The sequence below is a fragment of the Muntiacus reevesi genome, chromosome 7 (genome assembly GCF_963930625.1).
Source record: "Muntiacus reevesi chromosome 7, mMunRee1.1, whole genome shotgun sequence".
Lineage (NCBI taxonomy): Eukaryota > Metazoa > Chordata > Mammalia > Artiodactyla > Cervidae > Muntiacus > Muntiacus reevesi.
In genome coordinates, this window is record NC_089255.1 from 35,356,571 (window position 1) to 35,379,202 (window position 22,632).

Sequence of the window (22,632 nt, forward strand, 5' to 3'; positions counted from 1 at the left end):
AATCTGTCTGCCAATGCAGGGGATACAGGTTTGATCCCTGGTCCGGGAAGATTCCATATGCCATGGAGCAACTAAACCTGTGCACCACAGTTACTGAGGCTACGTGCTCAAGAGCCCACAAGCCCCAGCTACTGAATCTCTGCCAAGAGTCCGTGGTCCACAACAAGAGAAGCCTGCACAAAAAACCCACAACACCAGAAGCCTGATGCAGCTCTGCCCCCTCAAACCTGCTTATTTTTTGGCTATTCCAATGAATGACTAGGTAAACCATTCCTTAAGAAACCACAGATCAAACCTGAGACAGGCAGGCTGAGAAGGGAAAGACAGTTTAATCAAATGAACCAATGCTGGGTCTCCCAGGTGACCTCATCCAGCCTCATGGCCTTAAACATTACCTATGACCTGGTGACTTCAAAATATATCTTGAACCTCAATCTTTTTCCTAAAACACACTCTACTGCCTGCATGACACTGCTACTTAATGTCTGCTAAGAATCTTGGACTTAACACACCCCAAACCAAACTCTTGAGTTTCTTTCTCAAACCCATTCCTTCGTGCACTTTCCCTTAACCAGTAGCTGGTACCTCCATCACCCTAGTTCCTCACACTGAACACCATGCACTTCTCCTTGACCCACATGATCCACATCCAATCTAGCAGCAAAACCCCATTGGCTGTGCCTTCAAAATATTGATACACACAGATTCCAAATATCTCTCATCACCTCCACTACTTCAATCCTTGCCCAAGTCACCACTGCCTTATGTCTAATTCCTAATTGAACTTCCTGCTCTTCCCCACTCCACAACCCCTGAAGCCAGAAGGACACATTTCTGTTCAAACCCTTCCAGTAGCCTCTCACCTCAAAATCCTAACCATGGCCCATGAAGTCCCACACAATCTGCTTCTGTCACTCAGCTGACACCACTCTGCCCACCTTCTTTCTGTTCCCCCTACACAGGGCTTCGCTTCATTTAGATTATGCCAAGTGTGTTCTCACCTCAGGGCTTTGCACTTATCTCCTTTCCCTGGAATGCTCTTGTTTTAGGCCACATACATAATTGGCTTGCTTTTCTCACTTTCTTCAGATCTTGGCTCAAGAGTCACCTTATCAGAGCTTTATCAGTCCATATAAAACAGATCATGAATGGGGTTTTGAAAAACAATCAGAAGTTCACCAGGCGGAAGAAGAGGTGTGCCAAGGAGAAAGACCTATGATGAGGGAGCTGTTTATGTAGGCAGCGCTAGTGGTAAAGAGCCCAGCTGCCAGTGAAGGAGACTCAGGTTGATCCCTGGGTCGGGAAGATCCCCTGGAGAAGGGCATGGTAACCCATCCTAGTACTCTTGCCTGGAGAATCCCATGGAGAGAGGAGTCTGGCGGGCTATAGTGCATGGGGTCACACAGAGTCGGACATAACTGAAGTGATTTAGCACGCACATGATATAGTATGGGAGGTTCAGGAATCAAATCAATCATTGTTTCTGGAATATAAATTATGGAAGGAGCAGTGGTCTGGCAATTAGGCTGGAAAGGGAGATAAAGGCCACAAAATGAAGGGCCTTATATGTGTAAAAGAGCTTACACTTTATCTTGTAGATGACAGAGACTCCCTGAGACTCCCTGAAGAGTTTTAAGCAAGAGATTAGCATGGTTGATAAAGAAGGGTATAAACAAATTGAGGAGGTATGGGGCTGGGGGCTGAGACTGGAGTCCAAAAGATCAGCTAGGAGAAAGTGATCAATCTTGTACTCACATTAAGAGTAAGACTAATTGGGCCCACTGCTGTCAACTCCTAGGCCACGGTCGGAGGATCCCCTGTAACCTGGGAGAGAACTTAACACTTTGCTGAACTGAATCTGTGTCTGGATCAGTTCCTATGAGCTCAATCCTCTATTTCAAATATGCATTGGCTATGGCCAGTTGGAGCAAAGCCTGGGATATGGAGGGGAGGGGGTGAGAGAACATGGGGACTAGATAAATGTAATAACTGGGACCCACCCACACACTAAACAGTGTCTCAACACCCATCCAAGAACCAAGTTACTCGTCCTCCAAATCCTCCAATCTGCACCTGGCCTGCCCCATTAGGCACCTCTTGGTATGAGGGAAGAGCCTAGTGTGGCAAGGGAGACCTGCTCGGCATTCTCACCCAAGTACCCATGACTCTCTGAGGATAACTGCAGTTTGGATGTGGAGACCAAGGCTTCCCCAGGGCAGGAAGGGAGAAGCGGGAGACCCAGAGACAAACTCAGGCTCAGTTTTTGGGTGGCTGTGCAATGACAGAGCACTCTTCCAGGAGAGGCTTATCTACCAACCCTAGAGGGGACAAAGGTGCCGGAGAAGAAGCTCCTGCTCCTGGGAAGCCCCTAAGAGTTTCTACCCTCTTCTAGCCACGCCTCCAGGACACAGCAATGCTGAACCAGCGCAGGGTTCTGGAGTACTGCCTCCCCATTCATCTCTCTTCCTCCTCTGAGGCTCCCAGGCCCCAGCTCTGGCCCTTCAATCCGCATCATGTGTGATTTTTTTTTTTTTTACCCACCCTGGGAATCCAAAGCCTTCCCTGGACTCCCATCCCCAATTTTCCCATAGTAGCAGAGTTGAGCACAGAGCCAGGCAGACAAGGCCTAAGGGAAAGGAAGGTTATTTGCGGCCCAGTATAAATAACAAAGTCCTGGACCTGGCTCTCTCATTAGGAGCTACTCGGGCCACAGGATCCCTGAGGGCTATTAATGTGCAGGCACTGGGCACACATGCTTTCTAGGCAACATTTCACAACTCTAGGAGAAGGAAGGATTATTATTATTCATTCTACTGAGGAGGAAACTATGGCTTAGAGCAGTCAAGCAACTGCTTCACGTTCACAAGGTGAATAGCAGAGCTGGGATTCAAGCCCACGTCTCACTTCTCTAATTTGAAGGAATCCAAAAACTATGGAACCTACCCTCTACCACCCACAAATTTACAACCAAAGTAATTAATCAGAAAAAAGAAAAAAACTAGAGCAAAGAACCAAGGGGCAAAGGGAAAGGCAAATTTCTGCTAACATGGCACCAAGTGAGCTACCTCATCAGAGGACTCCCCAGAACAACACTACCACCGCTGACCGCCTTCTCTCAAGATGACTGAGGCTGATGATGTACAGGTAAGTTACAGAATCTACCCAGTTATGCCTCCAGCAGACCTGAGGCCCTGGAACCCAGACCCGACAAGGTTAAGATGAAGTTTGGATGCTGAGGAAAGTATAGCTGAGTCCGGTGGCTGATACTCTACTTGGTGATGTTATGGATTCTGTTTTTCATTCTTGAAGGCAAGCAATTCTACAGTGCAGCAGTTAATTAACAAGGAGAAAGAATGGACAGTCTAGAAGTGGAACCTGGGAAACAGGAGGTCTAGCTCAGATCTACTGCTGTGAACTTATCCAAGCTTCTTCACCTTTGGACTTCATTTCTCCATGACCCTCCAGAGTTTGAATCTTCCTCCTATTTGTGGGGATTCTGATGCTCTGTATTTCACAGAGGTACCACAAAGACCACATTAAATGGTATTTGTAGAGTCATGCCATCTACAAAACAATTTCCCACTTATGCATTTTTATGTCTCAGGGTTACTGAAATTGTTTTTAAGTATGTTTGTATCTTGGGAATAGTTCTGAGATACAAAAGGAATGCTCTTTTCTTCTCCCATACTTCAGATACTTCAGACATGGAAGTATCCCTCTAAGGAGAGTGGGTATAAAGGGATAGATAATTTGATGAGATGTCTTTTTATTTTTTAAATCACCAACTTCATTGCTCTCCAACCATGTTTAGAAGTTAAGGATATAAAAATACGAGTTTTTCCTATGATGGAATAATACATAAGAGCCATAAAACAACCCTTTCTGATTTGCTCAGTTATAGCTCCTAAAACAAACAAATCTTATTGGTTGAGTTCCCTAACACAGTCCAAGTGTTTAGAATAGTATCAGATACACAATATACTTTTACTAAATCTGTGTTGAATAAATGTGTAAGAAACTTTGAATAAGAGAGCAGAAAGAAAGTCTAATAAAAAGGAAAGCGAACATGTTCCAGGCCAAATGCAACTACTGCCTTTTAACACAAGAGGCAAAGAAATAAAAAGTCTGCGATACATAATAAAGGACAGTATCAACCAAACAACATATTTACAGTAGAAAAACTACATATTCAGTATATTTTTAGCTTGTTACTCACGGTATCTGCAGCAGTCAGATTGATACCCAGTCCTCCAGCTCGCGTACTTAGCAGGAACACAAAAATGTCATTCCTGAAGAAGAGGGAGAGGGAGAGATATTTTAAGAGGAAAAACTGAAAAAGAAAACTGGCAAGTGGCAAAAGAGAGGGATCTCTGGACACAGAACAATGTCTAGACCTAGAAAGTTTTGATTACCCAGATCTGATCCACGTTTCTCTGAAGCACTGAAAGGTGTGCTGGGTTGCTAAAATGAAACCATGGCAGTCATCTTCCGATTTGCAGATAAACTTTTGCTGCCCACTAATACTGACTGACAGGCAATATAATTTAAAATATTTGGCAAATGTAACAGAAAAATATGCCATGGAAGTAGAGACGTCTCTGTAATAGTCAACTGTTTATCGAGTCAAACTATTCCCAGTTCATACCATGGGGAAAAATAAGTCAGTATTTCCTGGTGTTTCCCCAAAGAATCATGACTTTCAATAATCTGGGAACTAATGATCGTAACTCCGAAGGACACAACTTCATATGAGGAAAGTTAGTCCAGAAAAATGACCCGAAGTCAGGATTAAGACTAATTTATGACTTCTAAGTATTCAGCTGAATTTAGGATCAATCCATGAAGACAGGCTAAAATTAAAGCACTTTTCTGATGGATGCCAACACTGCCCTTAACAGAAATGATAAGATATAGTTTTCTCAGTTCCCCTCTACATCCTATATCCTTTTAAGGAAACCAAGGATTACAAATAAATCAGTAGGTGCCCCTGTCACTCATTCAGGCAGTAAATAGTCACTGAATATCTTTCAGGAACAAGGGCCATGCCAGATCACAAAGGACAGACTTTGACTATAAGATTTATCTATGTACACACATGCAATCAGGGGCTCAGTTCAAGCCCAGTTCTTGCAGATAACACGAACGTATTCAAGACTATCTTGCATTTTCATGTTTCTGTCACCTGAGGTTATTTTCCAGAACATTTCTACAGGAAAGGGACTGCATTATACTGGTGAACAAACTTTACAGCCCTCTAAATCAAGCTGCTGATCCCTTTTCTTCATGACTATAATGAGCAATAAAACTGGAAATTCATTACCCGTGTTATTCAAATTGCAGGTCACACCTATCATTGGTCATGAAATCAGTTTTGTGGGTCTGGTACACATAAATTACAGAAATAAAAAGAACAGATTAGAAAATATTATATCACAGGTCATAATTTGATTTTCTGACATGGTAGATATATATTAAATCTCAATGTAAGATGAATTTTATTCTGTGGGTTCCAGTTTAAAAGAAAAAAGAAACACACTGACATCAGGATGCTCTCATCCCTTGATGCAGTCCTTCCTTGGTAAAGTCACTTGGCTGCTAAAGGTCTGTTTCCTGCACTATGAAATGAGGATGCTCTGAATATAGCTGAAGTGACTAAATGATGACATATCAATGGCAAACATGAATACCAGAGAAGGAACTACTTGAAATAAGTATTCTGGATAATCCCTAAGTTGGGTAGGTCCTAGTAGAAATCTGTCCATTAATTTGGATTCAATTAAACACAGCTTTCCTAGAGGCAGACATGGATAACAGATCACGTTTGGAGGTCTCTTGTAGGGCATGATTCCCAAAGTACTAGATTGTGCTCATTTATCCTTGAATTTTATCATGAAGTCTAGTATTTCATAATTTTATTTGTATGATGTCATCTTTCACAGTTAAATCATAAAGGGCAAACCAGAAAGTTAAAAGGCATCTGCCAGTTTACAAACACATTCTCCCCTAGATATGTGATGATGTAAATGCAAGCTTGATACCTCCTAGCCCATAGGAGAATATTTAACCACAATAATGCTTCAAATAAACAATGATGTAGCTTTCCAGGGCCATCCTAATCTCTACAGGATAATCTTCACCACTTTGGCCTTAACAAGACTGCTCAATCCCAAGCATCTCTCTCTCCTGCTCTCCTGGGTACAGAGGCAGGAGTCAGAAGCTTCTCTCCGATATCCGTGTTAGAGCTGATGGAGTCACCTGACAGCTAGGACTTTTTGTTGATATGGGGATGGGTCAAAGGGGTGGGACAAGGTGAGAGACAGAAGGCAGCTGGGATCTATAAAAAGAATAGAGGCAGAAAGATGGGTCATTTCCATAGTCTGCACAGCCAGAGAGATAAATCCCCAGATGTGGCAATTCTTCACAAACAGGGACTATATACAGAAAAAACACTAGAGAAAGGAATCTAGCTTAAAAAAAATTAGTAACAAAATTTAGAGATATTAATGGTGGGAAATGCTTTTCTGGGAATGTTACCTATGTATTGAGAAGATACCTTTTAGTGATGAGGAGATGGTAAGCAGCAATGTTTGGCTGTACTCAATGTAATTTCATCATACTCTAATGGAAAAATAAGGACTATGGGAGTCTTAGATTATTAAAAGTCAAAGAAATTAGTGTCCATCCCGGATCACACTGCTGGATCATATGTAAACCAAAACATCTAAATTGAACTGAGAAGTTCCTTTCTAGTTAATAAATCTAGCATTGATAATGTAAATTAATGTTTTGGGAGTTGACTAAAAGGAAGAAAACAGAATCCCAGAAGGCAACATGATAGTTCAGGTGCCCTCTATGAGGCTAAAAAGGAATCTCAACTCAGGGTCTTTATTGGCATGGGCCTTAGAGACCAGGCTTCAGGATGGTCTGTGAAGGAGCCTATGAAATCATGTAGCAAAGACATGCCTAAGTCTCACTCTAATTCTTCTTTAGTTAAAGCCACTTTGCACCAAAATACTGAAATAGTGCTAGGCATGTAGTTGACTTTGGGAAAGACTTGCTGATGACTGGAAAAGAGCTAGAATTAAAGACACTGGAGCTTTATTTATACTATCACCAAGAAGGAAAAAATCCACACTACACTCTTACTTTTTCTCATATTTTCCAGTCACCTGAGTAATCAGATAATGGTAGTGGGGGGCTGGGGGTCCACTTGGGAAATGTCATGGGAGAGGAGGAAGGGAAGCAAAAGGCCAAGGCACCCCAGAGCAAAGCCCTTGTGAATGGCTTAGTCTACGATCACGTACTGGTCACATGGTCTAAATGTTGCCCAGTCAGGACATCCTGGCCAACAGTCTTTAGTCTCAGTCAGACTCTTTCCTGGAAGGACTCCTCATAAATCAATCTTGTATGAAGGGAATATAAATGGCTTTTTATAGGAGTTCTTGTTTATTCTGGCTGACTTTTGAGCCACAGGGCTTTCCAGTTGAAAACTACAATTTTTTCTTTTGATGTCTTTTCATTAATAACAATGAAAATATTTGGCAAGGATGCTTTCTTGTTTTCAAAACCACCTGTCTTTTTCTCTATATTGGGTTAGCCTTTCAAATTTATAAGCTGAGAACTTTTAAGTTGAGATCCCATATGGAGGGATCTGTCTGACAGGCTTCTGATCAGCACAGATACAGTTCAGATTCTATACATGAGAGAGAGATTATTTCCTAGCCATAACCCTAATTCTAATTCATCTAGCTCATCATGTAAGAAGGGAAGAAGACTTAAGTCTGTTTTTTCATTTCGCCTATTAGATGCAGGTGTTAAAATGATTGTTACTCACGTTGAGTCTAAGTAAAACTCATTGCTCCCCAAGTAATTCTTAGTTGCAGAACCTGGACACTCAAGTGAGGTTTTCCAGGAAAGTTTAAAAAACAAGGTATTTACTAAGTAGATCTAGTATAATTTAATGACGAAAATACCCTTCTTTTAAAGCTAAGCTACTGGGATTGCCCAAGTAATCACAAGTAAGAGATTTTAGAAGTAGTAAAATAGATGCATCTACTGATTTTTTTTCCCCATGAAATCCCCAGTTTTGGGAATTGGATCATCTAGAAGAAAAGTTGTAGCTCTACAACTCAGAAGCCCAGGTCAACACATTACAGCTCTGGTTGGTTATCGACATCAGCAGAATTTCCTACAAAGTAATATGAAAATATGTACAGTCTTAAACACTCATATCCCTTCACTCAGTAATCTCTCTTGTTTGAATCCATACTAAGAAAATAATCTAAAATGATGACAAAGCTTTATAAACAAAGATGTTCAACATTTTAACAATAGAAAAGATGGTATATCCAATGTAATGGAATATTGGTCATTAAAAATTATGACTATAATGACTTTTTTGATGATATATGAAGATCTTTATGAAATACTGTTAAGTGGAAGAAATGAGGACACACAATTATCTGTATAATATGGTATCATAATTACACACACATATCAAAGACTAGAGGGATAAACCAAAATGTTAACAGTGATGAGACTGTAGGTGATTTTTACTTTATCAAATAATCTCAAATTTTCCTCAATAGGGATTTTATATAATACAAAATGGCCACAACTGTTACTCAAAAAAAAAAAGCTTTTCTATAAAGGAGATTCTCAAATGTACAACATCAAACATATTAATTGGGGGGAAAAAACCACAAACAGTGGTAGGTGAAAGACCGATTACTTAATGACTTTTCTTCTAACACATACGCCTGGAGAGAACATAGGCACCCAAGGGAAAACAGTCTATAAGATCTCACATTTAAGATTCTCGTCAGTTGGAGCTCTGAATGTTGGACTGGATAAGGACATAGTGAAATGTGTTTCATTTGATTTTAAAATCAAGAAAATATAAAGATCAGCTGGTAAACTTTTTCTGGGGTGAGGGGAGGCACAAGACAATATGCAGGGCTAGGAAGCACTACTATGCTTATACATGTCTCACTTAAATGATCAACTGACAAACTGGCCAAAAGCTTCTGCTAGGTAATAAACTAAAACAGGTCCAAAGAAGTTCTTCCCCTCCATTGTTGGTCAGACAGGCACCTGAATTCAGAAGCAGTTTCAACTCAGGAGTTATTGGTCTGAGTACACACTGTAAACTAAAACATCAGGACGCACCTCCTTACCCAAGCTGTATTACAAAGGACTGTGCAATAGCAAAATTCTCAGAGGGCATGCATGCTATGTTGAATTACAGATTTGTTCTATGTTGAAATAAAACATGCTTTAAAACTGAAATAAAAGAAATTAAAAAATTATAACCTAAATACAAGTGGCTATGTGCTTAATTTTCTTACCAAGAATTCAAAAGCTGAATAGTAACAGACTACACAATTAAAGGCCAAAAATTCAGAATTGTTCTGACTTACAGAACATTAAGACCTAGTCTATTCCTTAGTTCTCAAGGAAAATTAAAGGTTGAGTTCAAGAGACCTGTCACTAGTACAGCCTGGCTTTCTCCTTGGAGAGAGCAGTAACTAGACCCTGCTTATTACAACGAGAACCTGCACTTAGGATAATTATGGCCCTGTAGGCCATCAGCATCCAGCAGGCAGTATTTGAAATTTCACAGGCTCATTATCGGGTAGGATAGGTACTGTAACTGAGAGCTGCCAGATGAATAGAGTGTACACTATTGCAATTTGTCAGAGTGCACTGCACCACTACAATATTAAGGGCAAAGCAGGAAAAAAGAAGGTGTTTTTCTTTAAGCTTACAAAAAATGAAATAGGTAAGCAAAACAAAATGAAAGCCAACTATAAGTCAATACCCAGAGATAGCCACTGTTAACATTTATGAATATAGCCTTGTGGACTTTTTTTTAAACATACATATTATTCACATAAGAAGGATCCTGGTTCATTCTCAGAAATTATTTCTTTTATTGCCCAAAGAAACAGGCACTGATTCAGTAAGAAAGAATATTTAGAATACTGAACTTACCAACTATTCATTTCCTCTCTCTCACAGTCACCCAGATCTGAACCATTATAAGCAGATTGAGCTACCTCTTAAAATGGCAGGAACTGTATCATGATTGCTTAACAATCTGAGATGTACTGGTATTTCTTTGAAAGTCACCATCTCAACTAGAGGAAAAATCGAATGACAATTTTTGTAATTTCTATTAACATTACCTGGTTTGAAAATCAGCAACCATGTCCCGTCTCTCTGAGATCTTAGATGAGCCATCAAGCCTCATGTAGGTATGCTTCCTGTAAACCATATATTCCTGTCAATCAGAGCAAAAAGATATAATAAGCTTGATGCAAATTATTGCATTCTAATTCTTACAAGGATCTACCCACCTTATCCATGGAGGGTAAGTCATTCTATCCAGAATGAAGACAAAGCAATCTCAAAAGTATAGGAATTTGATTTGTAAATAAGCTTACTATAAGCGTGTAAAACCAGAGGGTACCCTGAAGATTTCAACTTAGACTAATCTTATTCCTGCAGACTTTTGTAGATTTTGTGAAAAAACAAACAAGCGAAACAAAATAAAATCTCTAAACCAAAATGGCTTTTCAGTCACCAACCAGATGCCTCTCACGGCTATGGAATATCTGGTTTTCTTTCAGGAAGGAGGACTCACCCTAGTGGGTTTCTCTCCAGCAAATTCTTGCTGACCAAAGTCCTTGAATTTATAACCTAAGCTCCCTTCTCTCAGCACAGCATGCATTACTGTTAAGGGAGACCTAAGCAACAAGGTAACTTTCCATGGCTGAGAATGTTCTTGGTGTCATCTGTAAGAAGAATTACAACTTTTAAGAATGGAGAAGGTATTTCAAGAGATGTAATGGAGGGAATATATATTCATTCTTGGAAGCTGCAACTCTTCTTACAGATGATGTAATGACTTCCTCTTTCTTTATCCAATCATATGGATTGCATTTCAAAAAGTGCACTCATTGAGGGACTAGTATCAAAAGCTAATATAGCTGCTGATTTATAAGAAACACCATGAAACAGTTTTTTTCAGTTCAAAAAAACTTTTTTCCTATTGAAAAAGACTAATCATTTCTACATTTGGGAGCTATATGTGCTAAATAACTTTCTGTGGTCAAATGCTCTTTTATTGTAATACTCTCATTATGCAGCTCTTATACCTGGCTGGGTATTTCAGTAAGCAAGGTTGTTACATAGTCTGATATGGCTGGTGTAGTGTACGCAGCAGCAATCCTAGAGCAAGCTGATATGTATGTATTTTTTCTTCTTTTTTTCACTATTTGTTTCTGTCTCCAGGGGATTCTTTAAGGGCTTTGGTAATCAAAGAGGGGCAGAAAATATTCAATCAAAGCAAGTTTCACATTTAGTGGTATAACCCTATAATGGGAATGGGTTAATGGCAAAAGAGTAGTAGGGGATGTTTGGATAAGGAAGAATTCAGAAAAGAAGATGAAAAATAACAGCATGACGATGGTCTTTAGAGGCTCACTATACCTGAGCCTCTATTCCATCAGATGTGGCCATCCAGAACAACAAAATATCTAGATTACAGAGAGAGAGCCCACAGATTTGAATTTAACCCAAAAGCGGGCTTCCTACATAGGCACTCTTTTGCCTTTACACAGCAGTGATGAATGAATCTTCCTGGAGATCTTGCTATACACATCAATTATATATCAAGGTCAGAACACCACCAGAAATATTAATCCTAGACCATAACCAAGCCAACACTGATTACAGACAGCTTGTTACTGAGGCAACGGAAGTGAATCTTTCCCATTTGCTGCTTTAGGCCTCTGCTCTCACCCAGGGGAATAGTGGCATTTCAGAAGGCTTAGCTGAGTCTAGATCCTATTTCAGTAAATAGCTTCAAAACAAGTACATGGACATGGAAACAGCAATTAAAAGCAGAATAGAGGAATAGCTATATTCTCACACTACAGAAAGACATCTAAAAGGCTGAGCTAAAAAAGCAACTCAATATTTCTTTCATTCACAAATTTTGGTTTGTGAGCTAGAAACCCCCAAACTACCTAGTTTGTGAACTAGGTAGCCCCAAAGTTACCTTAGACATCTCTCTAGAACTCCAGGCTGTTTGAAAAAGATACTTAATTTAATCAAATATTCATCTGGAAAGAAAAGTCTTATTTTTTCCAATCATTAATTTCAAGAACTGCTCCATCCTTAGTCTAGTTCTCCTATAATCCTAAAAACATCTAATGATTTAATATAAAATTCAATTTTTTAAAAATATAAAAAGATGAATTCTATCAACAAATAATTTGATAGTAGTCACAGAACTTTTGAAAATTTAAAAATCTATTTTAAAAAAACCCAGAGTATTGTAAAGCAATTATTCGCCAATTAAAAATCTATCCCCACTTAACAATCTCTATATCAAAAGGTTTTCTAAGATCCATCTTAAGTGCCTTGCTTAATATATTCTCTTCAAAGTCAGTAGCTAAGAGTTGGTTAATTAGTAACTCTTTTCTGAATTTTGCAGTTAAATATCTTTTAAAGATGGCACAGGATTCCCATTCACCCCTCAATCCTCTGTAATTCACTCCCATGCCTGAGGACCACAGCTGGATGACTTTACTGTGTTGTATAGGAACCAAGCCATGTTAGCAGTCCAGTACTAAGAACTTTTGTGACAGAAAGGCCAACCACTACCCAGTTCTTCCTGACATTTGGCACTGTGGAGAAACCAAGGGCATTCTCTCACTCAAGTCTACTTGGGTTATTTAGGAAAGTCTAAAAAATGATCCATCAGTATGACTGAATTTCTTGGAAACTTGTAAGCCAAGAATTCCTTTTGCTCCACTTAAAGTAGCAAAGAGAGGCACTTCTCTGGCAGTCCAGTGATTAAGACTCTGCACTTTCTATGTAGGGGGTGAGGGTTCAATCCATGATCAGAGAACTAAGATCCCACAAGCTGTGCTGCGCCTCCCCCCCCCCCAAAAAAAAGCAGCAAAGAGAAGACAGAAACCAAATGTAGACCTTCCTCTCCCAAAAGTCTCATAATTCAGTACTCTCCCCTAATTAAACAAATATGAACACCAGTATTCTCAAGTGGATCAATAACCACCAACCAAAGTAAGCTCTAATTCTCCTTGAATTAATAAAATACAAATTATGGCTTTTAACATTTAGGAAGTCTTTAGACCTATATAGTTCTAGTAGATACTATTTTTAAAAATTACTGAAGAAGGCAAAGGGGTTATAGACAAGAGGTACTCCTGCCATCTGAGGACTGACTTTCAACCAGGATTAAAACTCCTGGGTCCCACTCCAAGATTTCTGACTCTGTAGGTCTGAATTAGGGCCTAGACTGGTTTATTTTTTAAAAGTTCCAAAGATGCCTGCTGATATAAAACATCCAAAGATATCATATCCAGAGTTGAGAACAACTACTCCAGAGAGAAGGCAGGGCAGGGTCCCTTAGAATCATGCTATCTCAGCATGCCCCTCAGATAAGCAACACATGTAGTGTGTCAGAAATGCAGAACTGAGGGGCATACCCCAAATATCCAATAAATCAGAATTTGCATTTAACAGGTGTGACTTGTAAGTATATCCACACTGTTACAGAACATACCCTTATGCTATTTCTAAGGCACTGGAACACTTTTCAAGAAAAATCTTATATGGAACCCCTCTAATATAAAATAGATTAAAGAAAATTTACTATTCTAGTTAACAAAGAAGGGTATGGAGTCCAGGGCCCTATCTATTTAATGTCTACACTTTAAAAGTCTCCTTTCCTGTATCCAACCTTATCTGTTGGAAAACCACTTTCTTAGAATACATATTGAGAGGACAGGTCTGTTCTGGAACACATTCCTAAGTCCTACTTTTTAAGCAGAAGCATGTAAACAGAGGTATCAGCAAAACTCAAAATAGTTTCAGAAATGCCTCTCAATCCTTTAAAGTACACTAAATAAAAGCAAACATTCACACCAGCGATGTAATACAAAGGGTCTAGGTTCACCTTGAAGTAGTAGTGATAACGATGATGGTTTGCATTTACTGAACATTCACTAAATAACAATCACTATTCTGTGTATTTTACTTGGTGTTACTTATCCAGAAAGGCTGTTTCAGATAGGTGCTACTATTGTCAATCCCATATTTAACAGATGCTAAGTAAGATCTCTAAAGTGACACAGGCAGTGGGTACTGCAGCTAGGATGAGAATTCAAGCAGAGTGGATCCAGAGCTTTTAGCTTAATCCTTCCACCTGCTGCTTCCAGACAGAAGAAAAGCTCATCACCACTAGAGGAAAAGAGGGGGCGGGAGAAGCCTCATAATGCTCTGTGTAACTCTCATCCATCATCAACATAAAGAGTTAACTGGGCACTTGAAAAAATAAAGGCAAATGTTTACATTTCCCTACAACAAATCTTCCATTCTGAGACTTCTTTTTTATTTCAAAGTTGTCTCTGGTGTTCATTTTAACCCAATTTCACTGTCATAAAACAATGTGAAGGAAAGTTAGTATGATCCACAAACCCGCAGACCTAGTGTAACTTTATTTTTCTAGACATGACCCCTCCCATCTTTGAGGTATATCACTAGCAAAAAGTGAGACGTCTCTCAATGTCTACAGTTTCTCTCTTATCCAAGCAAACCGCACCAAGTGAGTGAAATATGGCAGTTATCCTTCCTTTATCTAATACAAAGCCTTATGGAGCAAGACCTGATCACAAGGCACTGAAGGGCCCATCATAATCTGCTTTCACCCTACTTGTTATGCCCCTTTCTTCTATACCATATGCTCCAGTTACACTGAACTAACCCCCCCCTTTCCCAACGCACACAATGTCATGTACCCTCCAACCTCCATGACTTTTTACATGTGGCTTCCTTAGTCTGAAAATGCCCTCCTTCCTCATGGTTGAAATTCTATTTAAGTTTGGTTTTATGTCATTTTATGTGAAGCCTTCCTGAAGTGACCAAGTTAGAAATAAATGTATCCCTCCTGCTATCTTCAGCTCTGTTCATGCTTTATTTTTGGTATTAGTATCAGGATACACTCAACAGTTATTTGTGTGGTATACATATATATATATAAATTCTTCACTCGACACATCTCTTGAAGTCAAAGACCACATTTAACTGGTGTTTACCTCTGCCTGGCACAACACCTCCCTCATAAAAAGAAATGGCATGAAAAAGAAATGAACTAAACAGAAAAAATACAGTGTGGCTGCAAACACAAATATCCTTCTATCATTTCTAAGACCTAATGAAAATGCTAGTTTGCAGTGACCTCAATTTGCTTTTCATTCCATGGAGCAGTTACAAAACATTCAGTTTCCCTGTATGTTCAGAACCATAGCTCCCAAAGGTTATTTGGAGTTCTAAGAAAATCAGCCCATAAATGATAGAATGGCTGTTTGGGATGAATCCTTCCCCAGTGAGGTACTTGCTGACTAGGCAACTTATACGACCCAGTGTCTCAAATATCATCATTAGCTATGGATTATCTGGATTTAATTCTGGTTATTTTCATATATTGGTGCAGTGCAAGATTTGTCTGGGTTTCAGTACTTAACAATCACAACACATACAGCACCAGTTGGCTGACCCTTTCCAAGTACTCCTGTATTGAATGGAAAATATTGAGACTTATTTCCTTAAACTACAGACTCAGTTGCTTGATGCAATAGGAATGAATCTCAAAAGAGATGATGCAGAGATAACGTAAGTCATCTGTAGTGAGTTAAAGCTCTCTGCAAGTACTAAACTATGGGGAGTGAAGGGGAGTGTCGCAAATCAGGGTAAAACGGTGGCGGTGGGGAAAGTTCTGACATCCAGCTGGACGCCACCATCCCAACTGGACAAGCGCTATGCCTGTGTCCACAGTAGCCGCATCAGCCAAGATCCTATATGTGACTTGGTAATACAAAATAAACCGATAACATAACATTTAGTAACCTGCCATACCTTCCTCTATTTATGTCCTAACTTCTACCCATGACACACTAGAAGTTCTTGGCCCTGGAAGTTACTTTCCTTTTTAAATCCCTTATCCAGAAATACTATTTGGATACCATGGGAAAAGATAAAATATTTCTGAAAACAGAATTCTATTTGGAAGATCTGATACATTTACTAGAAATTTAAATTAAAATCAGATTTTTGCCCAAGAGAAGGAGGCTATCAATCACTTTAGAAAATACTGAGCAAGTACAAAGTACCTTGATCTAGTATTTTTCACAAAACGGAAACCTGGCCATATAAAAGTGTGTGAATTTTTACTATCTTTTAGTTCTTCTGAAACCCAGAAACAAACACATAGCCAGGGTTAAAGCACAGAACAAAAAAACCAAAAAGACTGTTGGGTAAAAGAGATGCTAACGTACTCCATAGCTACACAGCAGAACGTCAACAGCCCCATGTTAGCTCTAATTTCTGCTCTAGTTAAGTTTTTCTTCCCTCTTTGATATACAAGATGCAAGATGTCCAGGGAAAAAGACAATCCTGAAAGCTTTTTTTTTTTACTCTAAAAAGTACAAACAAGTAAACAAAACCACAACACCGTGAGTATGAAGCCTCAAGGCCAAGGTGAAGGTATTTTTTTCTTTTTAATACTTGGACATGTTTTAAAGTGGAATATGGCTCTATAAAAGCTTACCGTGAAAGCTTCCATCATGAAAGTGACTGAAAAACCCATAATACTCTGAAAAGAATGAAAAATAAACCTAATCCTGTACTGTCCCAAGATCCACAACACATTTACACTTCTATGAATGATCAGACATGTATTAAACACTGGGGGCACTGTAATTCTATGCCCACAAAATAAATTTGGAGGACTAATCTCTTGAAATACAAAATGTGATTCATTTGAGTAAACAGTATTAAAACAAATAAACGGACTGAAAAAGAAAAAGAAACTTTTAATGCTGAAGGAAAACAGTACAGTAGTAAAAGGAACAGTATAGTGGTAAGGAAACTAGACAACAGTTCCACTTTAATTTTTCAGTACAAACAGTTGCAAAACTTGCTGGCTTCAGCATCCTAGATGCATGTTATACACATGGCTAAAGAATGTTAGCAGTTGTGAAATTCAGGCTTTGAATTGGCATTTCCCTAATTTATAATTCCCCACAGAGTGATGCAACTACGTTTAGAGAAGGTTCTCAAGCAGCCAGTATTTGCTAAGCCTACCCACACAGTCCATCCCCTCTAAACATCCTGCTGGATCAGAGGCAGAGGGACCCTGGTGAGTAGGGTTTAGAGCACTCATCCTGAACAACACTCATCTTATTATACCTTGAATTACTTATCTTAGTAATAAGTAATATTTATGAATACCTAGAAATGTGCAACATATAGAATAAGGGACTAAAATGCAGGACTCTGTCAAACTTAAACCTACCCACACTCACCTTCATCTACCACAGTTAGCTTATTTTTTGGTGGCAGTCCCTTTTTCCTGGAATGTCCCTTTAATGTGAACCAGCTTTTAAGACCTTATAACATATTGATATAGCCTTGGGGAAACAAGATTACTGACTCCCTCACAAAACCCTTAGCATACTGCTTTTTTCTATAATTCTAATCAGTGAAACATTACTACTTCATCTATACTTTCCTGACTCTTTAGGAAAAGGCAAGAACATTTTATCTAAAAAAAGTCTCACTGAAGGAAAGTTACTCATATTGTTTTGGCATCATTTAGTTTGAGCAGAATATTAAGGATTCAGGCACAGACTTTCAGAACAAATGTTATGGATACCAAGGGGGAAAGGGAGGGGAGTGGGAGGAACTGGGAGAATGGGGTTGACACATACACACTATTGATACTATATACAAAATAGATAAGTCATGAGAACATACTGTACAGCACAGGGAACTCTACCTAAAGCACTGTGGTGACTTTACAGGGAAGGAAGTCCAGAAGGGAGGGGATATATGCATATGTGCAACTGACTCATTTTGTTGTATAGCAGAAACTATCACAGCATTGTAAAGTAACTATACTCCGATAAAAATTAATTAAAAAAAAATAGATGACCTACTCACAATACAAACCAGAAACTTTTGTTTGTTGACAGCATTCTAGAGGCTAAATACTTTTTATTAAACATAAAACTCAGTGATTAAATTGACCTTGAATATCATTTGTTATGTCTCTTGCTAAAAGAAGTTGCCTGCTTATGTAAGAACCTGCCACCGAATTCAGATAAACTCACTGTAAGATCCAGCGAGCCAGCCTTGGCTTCTGAAGAAACTAAAATTCTTCCTATTGTTACCCTTCTTTCCTTCTGTATTGACAGAATCTCTAACTCTCTTATTTCTAGATAGGGATAATCATGGTCCAGTTTCTACTTATTTACTACCAACTAGTCTCTGGAGTAGCAGGGTTAAAATTTAAAGCCTTAGGTAGTTAAAACATATGAAAAAAACATGAGAATATTTATACACTACTGACATCCAGGTGCTTTAGTCTCTTGATGGATGATTTTCCAAATTTTTTGCACTAAAGACTTACTCTAGTGGTATGTGATTATTATCCTCATTTTCACTCCTCTGTTTATATGTCCATGACTTTCTCTCCCTCAAATAATAAGCCATTACTAATCTCAGCAACAAGAAAGCAAAGCAAATGTCAACCCAGAGGTAACAAAAGAAACAAAACCTGTCCTGCAAAATAAGACAGAGCTATATCTCTCACCATAATCCAATGGTTGCCAACTTTGGTTATACATTAGAAGCACCTTGGGAGCTTTTAAATATCCTGATGCCTAGGCTTTGTTTCCATCTTTTTATATAAGAATCTCTGAGGATGGGACCAGACATTCATATTTGTTAAAGCTCCCCCAAAAAACTGCAAAATGTCATCAGGTTGAGAACTACTATACTAGTTCAGGTAGAACAGCTGTTCTCTAATAGAGAACTAATTCCAAATCTTGTTTTCCATACAGAATTTCAGAGGACTTTTCAAGAAATTCCTCGGCTCTGATCTACTTGAAAATTAGGGAATTTCTTCCCTAGTAAAGGGAGGGAAGAGGGGACTCTATTTCACTGCTATAAAGAAGGAGGAAGAAGTCCTTTACACACATTCATCTCTGCCAGGAGTTGCTTCCTCTGCCTTTACAGATGGTAAAAGCATGAAGACAAGTTTGGTGTTTCCATTAAGCAGCACTGACGTTAGGCATACACATCTGATTCTTGCAAGTTAAATGCCAAAGTGTCCTAGTCCCCACAATTCTTTCTCCTACCTCCAGCAGGTCTATCATCCTGGTCATCTGGGAGTAGATAAGGACCCTATGTCCTTGAGACTTGAGCCGAGTCAGCAGGACATCAAGGGCATACAGCTTTCCACTGTCAGTGATGAGACTCTCCTTGCCTAGGGAGAAGAAAAGGGGGAAGTGGAAAATTGTATTTAATTGAAGCAGCAAAATCACTCACTGCAAAGCTGTATGCAGCCAAAATTATTACAACCAGGATGCTTGTCCATCAGGAGAGCAGGAAAGTACTCTAGAGAAGAATGCAAAGTGCTTTAAAATCATATGCAGTAGGGCTCTGGGAAGAAACATTTTGAAGGAGGGAGGGAGGTCCCTTCCCAACTGACAGTTCCCAATAAGACATTTGCTAAGCAGCTAAGGTACCTAAAAATTTTCCTGTTCCACATTCTTTTTCAAGAGAGAGCAGGTAATGTTGACATCTAAGAGTAACATCCATGCCATACCTGCTGTAAGTGACCTGAGAAATCTGTTTTTCTTTTGTTCATCCTATCTCTATGTATCTCTTTCTGCTAGTTCTATGGCTAAATTAAGGTTTACCTCCTGAAGGCATGAGAATGTAGAGAAACAAGGGCTGCTCTTCAGTTCAGTTCAGTTCAGTTCAGTTCAGTCGTGTCTGATTCTGTAACCCCATGGACTGCAGCACGCCAGGCTGCCCTGTCCATCACCAAGTCCCGGAGCTTGCTCAAACTCAGTCAGTGATGCCATCCAATCACCTCATCCTCTGTCATCCCCTTCTCCTCCTGCCTTCAATCCTTCCCGGCATCAGGGTCTTTTCCAATGTGTTGGCTCTTTGCATCAGGTGGCCAAAGTATTGGAGCTTCAGCTTCAGCATCAGTCCTTCCAATGAATATTCAGGACTGGCTTCCTTTAGGATCCACTGGTTTGATCTCTCGCAGTCCAAGGGACTCTCAACACCACAGTTCAAAAGCATCAATTTTTCGTCACTCAGCTTTCTTTACGGTCCAACTCTCACATCCGTACATGACTACTGGAAAAACCATAGCTTTGACTAGATGGACCTTTGTCGGCAAAGTAATGTCCATGCTGTCTAGGTTGGTCATAGCTTTTCTTCCAAGGAGCTGCAGTCACCATCTGCAGTGATTTTGGAGCCCAAGAAAGTAAAGCTCTTACCTGCCCCTAAAGACACTTAAACACCAAGAAATACACTAAAAAACAAAACAAAAAAATAAAAAACACTCTCTTTTGGATGATTTCAAATAGGTTGGCTGGTAAATATCATTATCCTAAGCTGTAATTTAATAAAGGCACTAGGGCTTACTCAGCTTTTTCAGAAAGACTTTGGGTTTCTGTGAAATGGAAGCTGCTCTCACTCACTAATTTGTGCCTTTCTCCTTCCGCCTCCCATTTAAACAAACAAACAAAAAAAAAGGCATTTCAGCCAGAGATCTTTAGAGAACACTTAACTCAGAAATTTTCATCTTATCCATTCAGTATCATTCAACTCCCATCACATTTCAGGAAGTAGAGTTTCCTGTTTGCAGACTGGTCCATAAACATGCCCTGAACAATTGCTGATATTAGGAGCGGAAGAGATGAAACTTAGGGGAATGAGAGAGGTAAGAGTATATTTGGAAGTGGTTGTGGGACATAAGAAGGGAGACAGAACGGCTAGAAATATCACATACACAACTACTAAAAGTAAAACAAGAAAACTGTTAAGAAAAACATACTGTCTACTTTTAGTTTCCAGGTTTGAACCCATGGTTTTTTTCCTCTGAACTACAGAAGCTGACTCTTGAGAGCAATCCAAAAGTTTTCAATGGTCATTTCTCTGTTCTCGCCACTATCTGCCAAGTGCACAACTGATTGTATAAACTGAATGAGAACGGATGTGCTGACAGCATCACAACAAATCATCAGCCACTCTGTTTTTGCTACAAAGCCACAGGTCCTGGATGTTTACTCCTCTGCACTACAGCCTGCCTTTTCCCACCTTCGGAACACTGCCAGGCCCCATTTCTCTCCCTACCCCCACTCCCTGACGCTGTGGCACACACCTTTGTTCAGTCTCTTTGTTTGGTCCTGTTTAGATTAGTGAAATGCTCTCCTTTTTGTTGGTCTCCTGACCAACACAATCAAATGGCTGCAGCTGGGACAGAACCGACTGCTAAGCCCTCTTGCTGGCACCAGACAAGAAGGCCTGTATGAGTTCCCAGTCTGATCAGGCAGGCAACGCTTTCATAACAACTCCAAGCGTTTCTCCTTGTCACAATTACCCTTCTCTTTTAATTGGGTTCCCTGGGGTCCCTCAATTTTGATAGCTCCTAAACATTCCCCACAGAGGTACCAATCAGCTTCAGACAATAAGTTTCCTTGTTTCTCATTAAAAGCACAGGAAGGGGAAAAAAAAAGAAACCCATATATTTTTCAGTCACTGAGTAAGAGCAGGCAAGCTAAGAGCATCAGATTTCTGCAGCTTGCTTATCTCCTCTTTCCACTCGCATATACTCCCTCAAGACAAATATTTAAGCATATACAAATCTGTCTTGTGTGTGAATTTTGAGAAGTTCCAATTCATCTCAAAATCACGATTCGATGATTTTCACACATTCCTGCTTCTCACATCTACTTTACTTTGCTAAGCAGAACCCACCAATGCTAGGATTAGGAAAACTCAAAGATGAAGATGTACATACACTTAGAAGAGAACTCTGATGAACCTAAAAGAAGCAAGAAGCGGTACCTACTTTTAGCTTGTTACTGCTTAGGCGGGGGAGATGGAAGTGGATGGACTGATTTCTTTGGACTTGCCTGAAGGAAAAGATCTAAGAAGAAAGTGACCAGCAACACCCTTAAAACACTTAAGCAGAAAAAAGTTTTCTTCCATGGCACACACCAGTGCCTTCTGGGCCTGACATCCATTACCCAATTTTCAGGAGCGATCAAAGTTGCCCTGGACAAGAGCACCACCTGTAGCTAAAGCAGGGCATCGAGTTAGGAAGAGCACAATTCCCAAGAAATTAGGCTGATTCTACGAAGTCAAACCTGGGCCCAGCCCCTTCTTTAAAACAGAAGTTCAAAAAATGGTGAAATGAACAGACCTACGCCGCCATCTTGCAATCCTTCCTACAATCCTGCAATGCAACCTTATAGTATTTTCACTTAGACACAAGCTCTTACTGACCACAGTATAAGATGCTGGGTCACTGACAAAATGAATGTATCAATGGCAGTAAAATTAGGATAACAGATAAAAGACAATCTCCTTTTTCCAAGGAGAGGAGACTTTTGAAGGGACTGTACATACTTCTCTTGGTGAAACACAGAGACACATTTGAGGTGTGAAATCCAGGAGATTTTTGCTCAGTCTTGCAAGGAATATAATGAAACCAACTCTTCCCAGGGAAACAGA

At 39.6% G+C, this 22,632-nt stretch overlaps 1 protein-coding gene across 2 annotated transcripts in view; it reads right to left on the minus strand.

Annotated features, from left to right (window-relative positions):
* The window catches only part of INO80 (INO80 complex ATPase subunit), a 119,194-nt gene that overhangs the window by 12,613 nt on the left and 83,949 nt on the right, over positions 1 to 22,632 (minus strand). For both annotated transcript variants that reach the window (XM_065940899.1, XM_065940897.1), the window contains exons 27-29: positions 19,233 to 19,360; positions 10,188 to 10,282; positions 4,217 to 4,289 (exon numbers count right to left, since the gene is read on the minus strand). In XM_065940899.1, coding sequence (XP_065796971.1) covers positions 4,217 to 4,289; positions 10,188 to 10,282; positions 19,233 to 19,360 — 296 coding nt within the window. The remainder of the gene's footprint in view (positions 1 to 4,216; positions 4,290 to 10,187; positions 10,283 to 19,232; positions 19,361 to 22,632) is intronic.